The 15,141-nt window shown below is 36.1% G+C and overlaps 3 protein-coding genes across 6 annotated transcripts in view; 1 reads left to right on the top strand and 2 right to left on the bottom strand.

Annotated features, from left to right (window-relative positions):
* The window catches only part of Elk (Eag-like K[+] channel), an 81,439-nt gene extending 66,620 nt beyond the window's left edge, over positions 1-14,819 (bottom strand). For 3 of the 4 annotated variants that reach the window (XM_032435997.2, XM_032436000.2, XM_032436001.2), the window contains exons 1-2: positions 12,462-12,513; positions 11,168-11,284 (exon numbers count right to left, since the gene is read on the bottom strand). The gene's annotated coding sequence lies outside the window, so the exon portion shown is untranslated. Of the gene's footprint in view, positions 1-11,167; positions 11,285-12,461; positions 12,514-14,690 lie in introns of those variants that run through there. The other variant, XM_032435999.2, reaches the window with a different exon arrangement.
* Positions 78-3,233, top strand: LOC6626052 (interaptin). Its single transcript, XM_015174523.3, has 2 exons — positions 78-208; positions 278-3,233. The coding sequence occupies exon 2, from the start codon at positions 309-311 to the stop codon at positions 2,901-2,903; it is 2,595 nt and encodes an 864-aa protein (XP_015030009.1). The 5' UTR covers positions 78-208; positions 278-308; the 3' UTR covers positions 2,904-3,233.
* Positions 8,290-10,490, bottom strand: LOC138911319 (uncharacterized). Its single transcript, XM_070209643.1, has 2 exons — positions 8,949-10,490; positions 8,290-8,893 (listed from the first exon to the last, which is right to left on the bottom strand). The coding sequence occupies exons 1-2, from the start codon at positions 10,221-10,223 to the stop codon at positions 8,882-8,884; spliced, it is 1,287 nt and encodes a 428-aa protein (XP_070065744.1). The 5' UTR covers positions 10,224-10,490; the 3' UTR covers positions 8,290-8,881.
* Positions 14,820-15,141: the final 322 nt, after the last annotated feature.

The following is a 15,141-nucleotide window of genomic DNA, read 5'->3' as shown; positions in this document are numbered from 1 at the left end:
GCACAGCACAGATTATTGGCTGAGAAACGCAGTAGTCTTTTTTTTTTAAAGAAATTAGTTTTAAATCTAGAAAGAAAAATAAAAAACGTTTTTTTTTAAGTACATTCTAAGTTCCGAATTCTTATTGCAGTTGAGCTAACCAAAGCGGGGTTAAGATTATATATTTATGCCAATCAAAATGACAGGCATTTGTGAACAACCTATAAATGTAAACACATCTAATTAACTTTTCTTTTCTCTTTTTTTAATAAAAATAAAATAATAAAAAATTCTTTAGTTTAAATTGCAAGTGCAACAACACCTGATAGATGAACGCATTGCAGGGATTGAATAGTCTGAGCGTGCCCGTCAAGAGCGATCGCTTTGGTGTCCAGCCATTGCTATTGAATCGGGATTGTTTGGTTAAGAAAATCGAGATACTATCGCCCCTAATCGAAAAACTACATTGGAGAAATAATAATGAAGTATTTTGTGCCTATTGGAGCTACTTGGCCGACATCTACAAGAGGCAACAACAGGACATACTCCAACGAATCGAACAGAATGCCGAGTTTTTGAAAAATATTGAAGATAAAAGAACAGAATCCTTTTGGAAATTTCTGCTGCCCCGTAAAAGGCGTACTGCCAATGAAATTTTTTTATACGATGTAGCCGCTAAAAAAGCTGAAAATACCATCTATGAGGAATTTATGGAATGCTTTAATCATATAGCAACCGGCACCCTAGTGAAGTCTCGCAAACGACGATCAGAGTCTTTGTTATTAACTTGGAAACGCGAAAAAGTTAAGGCTTTAGATGCGCTCAAAGCAACTCAAAATCCATACGACATCGAGCGAATCCAGCAGAAATTAAAGCGTTTAGAGCAGTTAGAGGAGCGATTGAATCCATCTCAACCATATCCCGAGAGGCTGTATAAACAGAAGAAAAAGTATGAGCAAGTGCCAAAGATTCCACGTCCAGCGAATTGGGCAATTGAGTCTATAAGGCCTCAAAAATCATCAATTAGCAGATATAAAAAGAAATCTAAAAGATATACAAGAAAGCTTCATGACGAACTAGAACAGGAAGAAGAAATACAAATAAAAAGAAAAACACCCGAAGACCAAATTGATGGGCTAACGTTGAAGGAAAAAAATGAAAAGGAACTAGAAAGCCGACACTCATCGTTGAATACCAAAAACGAAAGAACAGCTATTAAAGAAGAACAACTGTTGAAAATACCCTCGCTTAGTAAAAACGTGCAAGAATCTAATATATATGAAATGGGTCAGAAAGATGTCCCTCAAATAGATGTCCAAATATATGAAGTAGAACCAAAGAAAGTTGTCTATGATTTACCTAGATCAAAGCACAAGACCGAACAAATAAGAAGAGTTAAGCAACAATCGCCGAACATTGATTCTCAGTCAAATCAGACTAATAGAAGACTTACAATGAGTACCATTAGTCTGGTTGCAGTCAAACCGAAAATAAAACATAAAAAAAAAATTGATGTAAGAGCAAAGTTGAAGAAACATGAAAAGACACAGAAGGAAGAAAAACTGACAGATATCAAAGTCTACATGAGTCAACATAAACGCAAGCGTACGCCCAAATATCTAAGAAAATTGCGCAAAGGTTTGGAGCAGCAAACAGAAAAACTACCCACCGATCAAATTGATTCCAAAAAGAACGATGAAAATGAATCCAATAAGTTAATAGAAACTGAGGCAAATCTATTAGCAATTAAACGATTCACAAAGGAGCAAGAAATAATAACCGAGCGTAAAATTCCGGAAGTCGAACAGAAAGTAGAGATACAAAATAATGAAAATGAAGAGAATTTGACTAAGAATGAAGAAAGAGTTCATATTTCAGAACATACACCAAACACAGATAAAAGTATTCGACTTGTTGATCGAAAAAAGAGGCGAACAGCATCGGCTAAACGCTCGTTAAGGGCGATTAAAGAAGAACAAAAGAAACCTTCGATGCCATTGAAAGCCATCTCAAACATCTCCATCTTAGAGCCCGAATTACCAGCAAATGCATCATATTTCATATCACAGCAGAATCTGCCACAAGCCAAAATTCCATTACGCAACAGCACGGAAGATACCCTAATAGGATCGTTTGCATCAAATAAAAGTGGCAGCAAAATGATGTGCGAAGAGGAAGCTGAACAATTGAAAAAGCCATTAAGCAATTTCAGATTGTATACCATGGATAAAGGTATTGTGTATAAAAATCCGTATGAGGAGCGGCCACAATATGGTGGTATAATGAGAGTTATAGAACAACAAGAAATGAAAGCCACTTCGACGCCATCAACTACGATGGTCAAGACAACACTTCATACCGCAAGACATAAGCTATGCGATAGAAGATCCACGCTGAGAAATAGTCGTCGCAAACGTCTGACCAAGGCCCATATTCCAAGTATGTCGCACCAAGTAATGGAAAAAGATGACAGAAAGACTCCACTATTGTTGTCCGATCTGGTGGCCGATTTACAGAAATCTGAAAGCCTGTACAATCTGCTGCAACAGATAAATCCAGTGGTGAACAGTGATATGGCACAGCCCCAGAAGAATGAAAAAGAAGCAGTCCCAATGCCTATGCCTATACCTGTGCCTGTGCCCAGGCCAAAGAAGCCAAAGAAGGTTGAAATCAAAGTCATTAAGACGCTGCCAGTCGAATCGCCAAAGCCCCCCCACACCTGCATTGCGTGCAGGATTTGCGCTCAGCTAAGAAAACGTCCGCCATTGCCAAAGCATCCCTATATGCAGCAGATAGAACGACAGCTGAAGACCCTTGAACTGCGCTCCTACTACGCGCAAATGATGCTAAGCAACTGTCTGCGGGAGAAGCAGTGCCAGAAGCGTCGTTGTCTGGAAAACGAGCTTAATTTGTGTCCCATTTAACGGGGAACTCTAGAAATTGACCAAACACCAAAAGTGCCAACGGCCTTTTGCGGTTAAGTCAAGTTCTAAAGTTCCCAGCTAAAACATTTCGAATTAGAAAGTAATTGATCGGCCGTTTGACAGTTCATTTCCCTTGCAAATTGTGCTTAAATTTTATATTCATAATTTAAGAAATTTTGCCAGAGATTTTGACTGTCAAAGAGCTGAGCTTGAGCTTTTTCACAATTACGACGAAAATTTCATATATTCTGTGCAAATTTGTGTCTGTAATAGTAAGTGTGAAAGTATGTTGTCCAAATAAGAAATCATTATGTTGTACAAAAATACAATTGGTTATAATTGCCAATGGTATTGACTATTAATTATTCATTCGGGTACGTAAAACTTCAATTTTGATTTAAAAAAAAAAATGGTTTATATTCTACAAATACTTGTTAGCAACCATATTCGATATACTATCGATAGTTGTTAGCATCGATATTCAATCAAGAGTTTCGAATGGAGGAAGTTTTTAAATCTTCTAAAAAAATGTCTGTTTAAAGAGCCAAGAATAAATATTGAAAAGTTCTTCTTTTTTCTTGTAAATTATATTATAAAACATATTTATACTGTTATTTAAGAATTAGAAAAAAACAAATATTTAAAGGTTTCTCCATAACATTTTTATTTTGCGCATTCGCCTTGCAAATGTCAGGCATAAATGTCAAGCTACCAACTGTTTGTATATTGTCAGAAGCATCACAGCATGTCTGAACTGTGACCTGCCCCTACATTGTACTATGTTCTTTTTACTTTTTTTTTTACAGTATTTTTTACATAGTTTCCATTTTATGTGCTAGTTTTTTGCAATTTTGCGCGTTTACAAGCCAGCAAACAAAAATAATCGCAGCGGGGCAAACAAAAAAAAACAAAAACTAAGGTTAGTCTGAAAAGTCTACACCCTCTCGAATATACCCTAAATGAGCTTGTTACAGTCTTTTTTTTAATACAACTTGAACTGTTTTTTAAGAAAAAAATCAAGTAAATGGCGTATAATAACATTTTTAATAGATCTACACTAATGCAGCCCAATATTAATATTTACAGGGTATACAAACCAAAGTGCCAACTGCGTTAACCAAACAAAAACTCGGTCAAGTGCTTTGAATAGCATCAAGCAAAGCAAAATATGTGCATAAAAGATAGATGCCTATAAAAAATGTAAATAATAAAAGAAACGAGCGAAAACTAGTTCTTGTTTCTAGTTTATTAATATTTATGCTAAGCAATGATCATTTATTGTTGATTTCCAAGTCCAAGCGAGGGAGACAGAGAGAGAGAGAGAGAGAGATAAGACAGCGCGCGCGCTGAAAAGTATGCTATAGAAAAGAATGTAAAAGCGTGCTGCGAGGGCGCAAACAGCTTATGCCTTGGGCTAGATTAGTGGGTTAAGGGTGCTAAGGGGGTTAAAGGGGGAAAAGCTGCTGCTAATATAAATGATGACAGGTGCTGGCAGTAGCCAGGAAATTCATTTACGACCAATTAAATGGCAAACGCAATGGCAAGGACAAAACGCTAATGAAAATATGAATTGCGCTCACTATGACTGCTCTCTCCCTCTCTCTCTCTCGCACTCTCTCTCTCTCTCTCTATCTCTGTGCGGCACACAAATTGCTTTTACTTGTTTAACGAGCGGCCTAAGCGTTATAGAAACAACATAAAATAAACACTGTCATTTAAACGCATTCAATTTGTATTTTAATAATTAAAAGTCTAATTGTTTAATTCGCCTGGACGACTGCGCTAATTGTAATTTTATTAAATTCTTTAGCCTGCAAATGGAAATGGAAATACATTTAATTGGACCACAAGCCGCAACAACATAAAATGCCCATTCATTGTAGTTGTACATTTATTAAAATCTATTAATTGGTTCAGAGCCCTATTTCTACCAATTACAAATTAAATAAGTCATTCAGGTTCTTTTTTGATATAAGACCAATTAAATTATTGTTTGACGAATTCGAACCTCTCGACTAATATAATATAAACAAATTTATAAACCGATTTCTACTTGCGATTCGTTGCGGTTTGATATAAAGGCAACTGCTAGGATTTATTCATATTGCAGAAGTAAAGTGAATATCTAGACTAAATTTAAAGCAATTGCCACAGCATCTAACTGACGATAGAGACTTTGAGCAGGTTTACAGGTGTAATAGTATGATTTTCTTCGTTGATTTAACTTATGTTCGGGTTGCCTTTTTATTTTTAACAACACGTCTTCTTACTGCTAGTACTGTAGCGAGACTGCCTTCCACTTCTTCTCTGCAGCCGCTTTTCTTTATCGATATTTACTTATCGTACTGTTATAATTAACATAGATAGTGACACTATAATACCCTGGCTAGGGTTACCAATGATGCTCTTATCCTATTACAACTCGGCCATCCTGACAAAGAGAGCTCCCGATCTCTGTCTTTTATATGTGTATCTATCTTTATAACTAATGCTTATTGCCTATTTTCGCATCCAATGCTTAAAGTTTTGGCTATTCCAGATACCAACGTACGGGTTGCGAGATAATTGAAAGCCTTCTACATCCTTTAACAAGTATCTATCATTTTTTAAAATCTTTTCTATACTATAAGGCCCTTTATATCTTGGTATTAACTTTTTTGAAACTCCTGGTGTGCTATCAAAATTTTTTACCATGACATAGTCACCTATTTTATATTCTACTGATACTTTCTTCTTTTTATTAATCCGCTCTTCATTTCTGATTTGAGCTTCTTTTTGATATATTTCTCCACTCTTTCTTATATTTTCTAAATTTCTTTTATCACACGTGTTCACCTGTGTAAACTCTTCTAATTTTTCTTTTAATTCATCAACAACTTTTCCTTTCTGTTGTAATCCGAATAACATTTCGCTTGGAAATTTCTTTATGCTTTTGTGTTGTGTGTTGTTTATTGCATATTCAACATTTTCTATAATAACATCCCAATGTAAACCATTTTCTGGCTCCGCCATTTTTGCCATCATCGGACCCAAGTCTCTATTCAACCTTTCCACCTGACCATTTGCTTGCGGACAACCCGTTGCTATTTTAATATGCGTTACTCCCTCATTTTTTAAAAATTCATCAAACTCTTTTGCAGTAAAACAACTCCCTCTGTCCGATACAATGAACTTAGGTCTACTATACGCTCTGAAATAATCTTTTAATGCCTTAATCGCTTCTTTCGTACTTGTTGTCTTTGCTGTATATAGTCTAACAAATTTTGAAAATCCGTCAACCACCGCCAATATATATTTATTAGCCCTTCCTGCATTAATTGGTCCATAATGGTCTATATGGATCATCTCCCACGGTTTGTTTCCTTTCGGTATGCTATGTAATAGTCCTTCACTCTTACCCGTCTTGGGGGCGAAGGCAATGCATTTTAAACAATTCCCTATATGCTTTATTGCTTTTTCCTTAATATATGGGAACCAGTAACTCTTTCCAATGGCATCGATCATCTTATCTCTCCCAGCATGTCCCAACTCATCATGATATTTGTAAAGTACATGTTCTTCCATATCCTTTGGTACATAAAAAACTAATCTGCCATCATTTGTTTTTCTGTAAATGACCCCATTTCTCATTTCGAATAGCTTGTGCTCTTCTTTTTCTAACATCTTTCTAATATCTACCAGTTTGTCATCTTTGCTTTGGCAAATAACTAAATTGTCCTCAAAACTATTGGATTCAATAACTAAAATGTCCTCATAACATCTGCTTAACGCATCCACATGTTGCATTTGCTTGCCCGATCTATGCACTAACTCAAAATCGTAATTTTGTAGTTCTAACGCCCATCTAGCAATTCTCGGATTTAAATCTATTTTGTTAAGCGTTAAAGTTAAAGAGTTGCAATCTGTCATTATTTTAAATCGTTTTCCCTGCAGATATATACGAAATCTGCGTAATGCGTAAATGATGGCTAGCGTTTCTAACTCAAAACTATGATATTTAGACTCTACTTCGGTTGTTCTTTTAGAAAAATAAAAAATCGGGTGTAATTTCCTATCTTCTTTTTTTTGAAATAAAACAGCCCCAAATCCCACTGCGCTGGCATCACAATGTAGTTCTATTTCTTCTTTGTAATTATATATTGATAGTACTGGCGCCTCTAACAATTTATCTTTTAACATATTAAAACACTTAAACTCCTCTTCTCCAAACTTGAATTTCTTATCTTTTTTCAATAAATCATATAAGGGTTTAGCTAATATAGAAAAGTTTAAAATGAACCTCCTGAAGTAGGAGCATAACCCTAGGAAACTTTGTACTCCCTGAATTTTGTTTGGTATTGGAAAGGATTTAACCGCTTCTAACCCTTTTTCATCAGCCCTAACGCCTTTACTATCCACCACAAATCCTAAATATTTAACGCTGCTTTTAAAAAATTCACACTTATCTAATTTCAACTCTAATTTGTTTTGCACCAGTCTTATAAACACTTCCTTTAAGGTCTCCATGTGTTCCTTTATGTTTGTACTTGCTATCATAATATCATCCATGTAAACAATTACCTTATTATCTTTTATCATATCACAAAATATGTTATTAACAAATCTTTGAAATACATGTGGCGCAGTTTTTAAACCCATGGGCATCCTAAGAAATTCATATTGTCCTAGAGGGGTAACAAATGAAGTGTATTTAATAGATTGCTCATTAACAAAAACATGAAAATACCCGTTTTTTAGATCCAACTTTGAAAATACTGTTTTTCCGCATAGTCTGTCTAATAAATCGTCGATCAATGGTAGCGGGTAGTTGTCTCTACATATAATTTTGTTCAGTCTTCTAAAATCAATACATAACCTCATGTCTCCAGTTTTTTTCTTCACTAGTACTATAGGTGATGCATACTCTGAACAACTTGGCCTAATGATTCCATCTTTTAAATAGTCGTCTAATAATTCTTGCAACTTTTCTTTTTCCATATAAGATAACCGCCTAGGTGTACAATTAAATACTTTGTCGTTTTCTAATCTTATGCTTAACTCATGTCTTAATTTTGGCTGATTTGGCCTTTTCGCTTTTACATAAGTATTTTCAAATAAATTTTCAAATTCACACTTTGTGCTGTAATCAATATCTTCACTTAAAATATATATATTTTCTCTTTTGTTAGAATCTTCCCAACTTATTGTTAAGATATCCTTCTCAAAATTCTCTTCTAACACTCCCATGATTTCGCTATTCACTGGCGCTTCATTAACATGATTATTAATTTTAACTGCACTGTTTCCTATATCTTCTATAATCACTTTTTCAATCCCGGTTTGATTATAGATAATTTCATCACTAACAACTTCTTCACTATCAGGTTCGAGCTTAAGCTCTCCATAACTAACTATCTCATCACTAACAGTTTCGATCCCAATCACTTCATTTCTAACTATTTCACCACTAATTATTTTATTTCTAACTATCTCATCACTACCAACTTTATCACCAAGCGTTTCCGGACTAACAATTTTCTCACTAACTAATTCATCACTAACAGTTTCATTACTGACTATTTCCTTATTAACGATTTTATCATTTAACAATATAGTTTCATTTTGCTCGTGTTTGATATCTTCATCGTCCACTTTTTTTTGTTTTTCTTTGTAGCTTGTAGCTATGATATCATTTTTACCATTATTCTGGTGATCAACTTTATGCCCGTTCACAATTTTTAATGTTCTTAAATCAATATTTAAACCAAAAGAATCCATAAAATCTCTACCAAGCACAGCGTCATACCTCATAGACTCATTTGCCACAATTATAACATTAAAATAAACATTTATTAACTTTTTCTTCATAAAACATAAAATTTTTCCAAAATTTTTCAATTTACTTTCATTTAAACCTACATACGAATTTGCATCTGGCATACGCTTTACTTTTAATGGCACAAACTTTTCCTTTAAAAATGAAATAGGGCTGCCAGAGTCTATAAGGCATTCTGCAATTATTGATTTGTTAAATGAGTTACTAAAATGAATTCTTAAGTATCTTACATATTTGTTTTCCATATCATACTTTTTATTTGGACATCCTGCTATTAAATGATCCTTTGAGCCGCACGCATAGCAAGATCCTGCCTCCCGTTTGGGCTTTAAACAATCTTTGGCCCAATGGCCCTTAACATTGCAATTGTAGCAACGTTGTTGTTTGTCCGCCTGTGCTTCCTGTGCAGTTTGTTTCACTACATGGTTTCGTACCCGTTTAATTGGCAACTTTATAGCTGCAAACGCACGTAAAATTTGAGCCGGATTGGTAAAGCAATGCATACTAGCTTGAGTGCGCAAGTTTTCGCAAGGTATGCCTCGAATAATACCCTCCATTAACTCCTCTACATCAATGTTGATGTCCTGTGCCAATATGCTTTTTTCGCTAAAATATGTGGCGAACACCTCATCTGGTTTCCAAACCCGATCCTCGAACTTCTGTCGTAGTTCCGACTTCGAAAATCCTCCCCCGAAGGCCAAAACCAATTGATTTAGCATCTCGTCAATCGGAGCAATGATGCGCATAGGGTCTGCATGCAACCACTTCAAAGCACCGCCTTTCAATTTGCTTATACAAAGCAAGTGCTGTTGCATATCATTTAGTCTGTAGATCTTGGCCACATTGAAGAATTGCATTACCCATTTACGCACCTCACTTTCTCCAGTAAATTCTAATAAAATTTCCTTGGCTAACATCATCGCTCCAGTTTGGATGCAATTATTTAAGTTGCCTCCGACAGCGTTGCCACTTTCGTCGATCCTTCCAGCTGCCCCAGCGTTGCCCGCTGCATCAGCGTGATCAGCTGCACCAGCGTTGCCATCCGTTCCAGTGTAATCAGCTGCACCAGCGTTGCCATCCGTCGACCGTGGTCTTTCTTCAGTGTGACCATCCTCTAGCTGCAATAAATCGCCGACTTCACTTTCTTGCTCTCCCCCGTCGCTCCCGCCGATGTGCGAGTTGCGGTTCACCGTTACTTGAAATTCTTCTAGGAATTTTCGAGACGCTTCAATTTCGAGACGCATCAATTTCAGCATCTCGGCGCCATTTGCTATTTCGTCACGCTGTTGTTGCATTATGTTTTGCAACTCATTTTGAGCCTCAATTGTCTGTTCCTTGTTACGTTGAACTTCAAGTTCCTTTGCAGCATCGTCTCGGATATCCACTGGTACCTTATTTAATCTCGCCATCAGCTCAGTTTTGGTACCCTCTGTTGGCAAATTTAGTAATGCCAACCAACTTTTCAATGTCGCTATTGACACGTCATTTATATTTATATTTTCCATTTTGTTGTGTTTTTTTTTTTTTTTCTGAGTCAATCCCACTTCTGATATTGTAATAGTATGATTTTCTTCGTTGATTTAACTTATGTTCGGGTTGCCTTTTTATTTTTAACAACACGTCTTCTTACTGCTAGTACTGTAGCGAGACTGCCTTCCACTTCTTCTCTGCAGCCGCTTTTCTTTATCGATATTTACTTATCGTACTGTTATAATTAACATAGATAGTGACACTATAATACCCTGGCTAGGGTTACCAATGATGCTCTTATCCTATTACACAGGTTAAACCAATTTAATTCCAATTTAAATACAGCCCGAGGGCACAGCAGCCAGTGCCATATCACATCAAAGTGAAGCCACGACAACTTAGCTACAGCAATAATTAAATTGCCAATGAATTTTAATGTATTTCTTATAATTTCGGCGATTTAATTGTATTTGTTTGATTTTCAGTTTTCATAACATTCGCAAATGAAAAAATTGTAATTTCCGCAAGCCAATTGCAAACAGAATTCAAGTTATGAGCTTTTCTGAATTTGCCAATTAGATTGAGCTAAGCCAAAATTTTGCTGTGCTTCAACGCCAATCATGCGGCAGTCGACCCACGTAAATATGATTATGATGGCAGCAGCACACACGCACACACACACACACACTGATATACACAAACATGCAGAGAAGACGCACGCATAGACAAGCATCAATCAATCATACGCAGCGTGCACCGTCGCCATATCAAAAATGTCTTCATCGTGATGTGGCACCAAAAATAATGTGAAATCAAAAAAAAAAAAAACGGCAAATTCGCGAAAAGCACTCGCACACACACACACACACACACACAGGGGCGCGCGCGCTGGGGCACATTTCAATGCGCCTTTGAAATGCAAATAAGTGTGCGTAAAGCGAATTTTGTACACAAATCGCAAATCAAAATGCACACCTACCTGTGTTTAGATCGCGACGGGGGTGGGCGGTGCGGCGCGTTTTGGCCTTTAGGCGGCCTGTTTAACAGTTGTTGTAATTGTTGTTTTTCCTCTTGGTGTTGTTGTCGCTTGTTGCTTCTTCAATTTTGGTTGTTGTTGTTGATGATTTTTGTTTAACCGAAATTCACATTCAGCAAATTTGTTTGAGGTGGCATGAAAAATAAATCAGGCAAGAGACATAAAAAAAATATTCAACCAAAATGTAAAAAACAAAACCAGAACCACAAGCGACAGAGAAAAGCGTGTGATACAATTTACAAAAAAAAAAAAAAACAAAAGATTCCAGTTTATTTGATTGAGCACGAGTACAGTGAAAGCTCGCTTTAGTAAACCAATATTTTTGTGGACAAACATTTACAAGCTTGCCTTAAGAAAAGCTCCTTTTTGTTTTCAAGTTTACCAAATGTCATTTAGATATTAAGTCCACTTTGAGCTGTGAGCACCAAAAAGTTGACAGACTAAAAACGTCTGCCCCAGGGAGCTGTTCGTTATGCGAACCTTCACTGTACATGTGTAAATGTGCTTAACAATTTCGAGTTACTTCCAGAGCTAGCTGCCTACAGTGACAACTGCTACATGTGCGACCTCTAGAGTACATAGCTACGCATATATATACTCTACAATATTTATGCGAAGGCTGTTGCTGTGCGCCTTTGTGCGTGGCTACATATGGTAATATTTTTTTTTTTTTTGTTTTATTTGTTGTTTTTGTTTTTTTGCGCACATTTTGTTATCACGTTTTTTTGTCTGATTTTGATTCAATTGGTTTTGCTTGGGCGCCAAATTAGAAAAGTGATTTTACAATATGTAGACGCAGTTGAGTATTTTTTTGATTTACGGTTTCAACACTTTGTCGAGCAAATAATGAAAATTGAAAATCGGAAACGAAATATCAACGTTATTCTGTTGTGATTTTCTTATTAATTGATTATTTTTGATTGTCGAATTTTACGAAATCGAATTGGGGCATTTTTTGTTTTTTTAATTTTTGAATTTTGTATACACTTTAATTAAAATGCATTTCGGAGCATTTCACATGGCTTTAAAAATACGTTTGGCAACTTTGTTGCCAGCAACAATTTGGCCTGCACTTGAACTAGTTGCCCAGTTGTCTGACTTGCTTTCTACACTCTTTCTCTCTCCCTCTCTCTCTCTCTCCATATATAAATATTGAAATGTTTGTGTGTGCGTGCACTGATAACGTTTTGGAGCTTGAGAATTTTTGGTAGTTTTGATAGACGCGCTGTTCCGCTACCTTTGATTTGCCACGTCCGCTTTTCGAAGACACTCAACAGCAACTGTTGCAAATGTCGAAAAGGCAACTTGTGGCTGCTGCGTTGCAGCATCTTAAATCGTGGAGCTTTTTGTAAAAGCTCTTGTGTGGAGCACAAAATCAAACTGTTGATTTCGCTTGAAAGAGAGCGCCAAAGAGAGGAAGAGAGAGAGAGAGACAAGCGTTCAGCGTGGAAGAGCAAACTTAAGAGCGCGAGCTGCGTTTTGTTCTGCTGTTTGCGGTTTTCTTTTTATTTAAATACTTATTTAGTTCTTAGACTAGACTCTATTTTAAGTTAATTTTAAGTTCTTATTATTAAAAGCTTTTTAGCTATTATGCAGCTGTTAATAATATAGAAAATGATTATGTTTATGCCCTGAGGCTGATTTGTTATTTTCCAAATCCTTGCAAAAGTTTATATGCAATATTATATGCCACAGCGGAAAAGTAAAGTGTTGCATAGTGTCGGAAAATAAATAAAATGGATATGAAGGCAACAGTTTTTTAAAATTATATTGAAAATCTAAAACTCCACTTGTAGTAAATTTTTCAATTGAATAAAAATTTAAAAATTAAACATTTTTTTAAACGAATTTATCTTTAAACTATGTTTAAAGTTGTCTGTGTTGCCTAATACGCCATTTGTATCGAAATCAAATATTTGTTTACTTTAACTAAATTTTATTTTAAAAAAATTCATCTTATTTACTTTTAGAGTGTTTAACAATCAAAGAAGACAAATCAAAAAGTTGGGACAATGTTTGAAAATGTTAAAAGCTATGTTTTAAGCAACTTGATTGCCAATCAAGTGTTGAACAATTTAGCAAGAAACGTGGTAGGTTATCTAAGCTTAAGTGAAATGATTCGACAATTTAATAAAATATACCATTTTTTTTAATTTTTACAATTTAAATGATTTCATTAGTTGTTCAAGTGGATAAAAAGCAGTCGCAGTCTATGGCTTATAGCGCCCTCAACTAGTAATAATAATTAATAATTTAACTCTAATATTATTAATTATTAGCTGTATTTTACACAACTCAATTGAGGTGAAGCTCGATTGTTTTAAGCACTGCTCAAAATAGCTTTCTTTTAACCAGGCTTTCATTCATGTGTTCTTATTTTAGTCTTAAGACAAACAACTCTATGCGACTGTGTGTTCATATTAAGTTTACCTAATCGACACTTGTCCGTCTTAGGAAAATCCCACTCTCACCTCACACACACACACTCACACACACACACTCACACAGAGAGAAAGCTTTTAGTGTTTTGGGCAGACAAAACGCCCACGTGTTATAGACAAGGCCTCGGACTTGAGCATCAGCAATAGCCACAGGTGCAGCCGCAGGAAGTGTGCCTGCCCATAAACTGATGCCGACGCTCAAGGCTCGGGGCCATGTGATGCTCGTGCAGTTAAAGGACGCACGTTTGGCAAATTTGTGAAGCGGAAGGACGCACGCATGGCTAATTGATAGAGCAAAGCTGTGCAAACAGGCAATAAATTGTGGCAGACACTCAGGCGCACATGGCCAAGAGAGAAATTTCTGCTGAATTTTTTTTTTTTTTATTTTTTATTATTTTTATTTCACACAAATTAACCTTGCTTCAAAAACAAAGCTAACGAAACTCGGTTATGCGCGTTAAAATTAACTGATAAGCAGCGCGAAAATAATCAAAAGGTAATTAAATTAAGCCCACAGCGAAATTTAAATCAAGTTCAGAACTGCGGCCATCTTGGCAACATGGCGCTGCCTAGCCTGTGTGTGTGTGTGTAAGTGTGCGTATGTGTGTGCTTGAAAGCTTGTCAACATGTTTTTTTCGGCTAGAGTTTCGCGCTGTTTCGGCCGCCCGTTCATTGACTTTTTAATTGGCTAATTACAAGCGTAGCCCAATGGGCGTCGGTACGCGCGCGCGCGCGTTTGTGTGTGTGTGTGTGGTGTTGTAACGCTTTGCTATTTCTGTATTTGTGCACTCTTTTCTAATTTTAGTCGCACTTCATTGTTTCCAAGGTCCTTCGTTGTTTCCCTTATGCTAAATGCACTGTTTTATCTATATTTAACAAGCGTATCTATTGATTCTGGGCCCTAGTTGAGCTGCTTGACGTAGCCATTAGCACGTGCATTTGGTAATGGCGCATTTACAGCATTGCGACCTTCATTATGCATTATCATACTTAAATACATTAATATATAAAAATGCAACACTTACCTTTTCTCAGTTAACACAAACAGCAGCAAGAATGCTGGCAAACACTGAATGTAACACATATTGTCTTAAACATAATTTATTCACAAATTAATTGCATTAAATTGCTCTTAAACTCCGGCTTAATAACTGTGCTTGATAGAACTTGCATAACTATCGAAAGGTGCCTGTTCAATATGGTCATCGATAAAAACGATCGAGCCAACATCGATATGACTGTTGACAGCATTTGGATCCTGTTTAATTCTTGCTGTCTTTGGCGCCCTCTAGTGCCAAGTAGCATAAGACATTACGCTCATATAGGTTAAACATGGGCACTCACCCATGTGGTACATTTACTAAAGACATAAACCATGTACTCTGTTAAAATTGACTCTAGTTATACACAAAAATAACACTTTTCGCTATAAAAATACTAACAATGGCAACTCAAATACTTCAGATAATCCATAGA

Source organism: Drosophila virilis, chromosome 5 (genome assembly GCF_030788295.1).
Source record: "Drosophila virilis strain 15010-1051.87 chromosome 5, Dvir_AGI_RSII-ME, whole genome shotgun sequence".
NCBI lineage: Eukaryota > Metazoa > Arthropoda > Insecta > Diptera > Drosophilidae > Drosophila > Drosophila virilis.
This window is presented reverse-complemented; position numbering and strand designations above follow the sequence as displayed.

Excerpts from the sequence above, each read along its gene's own strand:
- LOC6626052 (XM_015174523.3), top strand. The coding sequence starts at position 309 with ATGAACGCATTGCAGGGATTGAATAGTCTGAGCGTGCCCGTCAAGAGC.
- LOC138911319 (XM_070209643.1), bottom strand. The coding sequence starts at position 10,223 with ATGGAAAATATAAATATAAATGACGTGTCAATAGCGACATTGAAAAGT.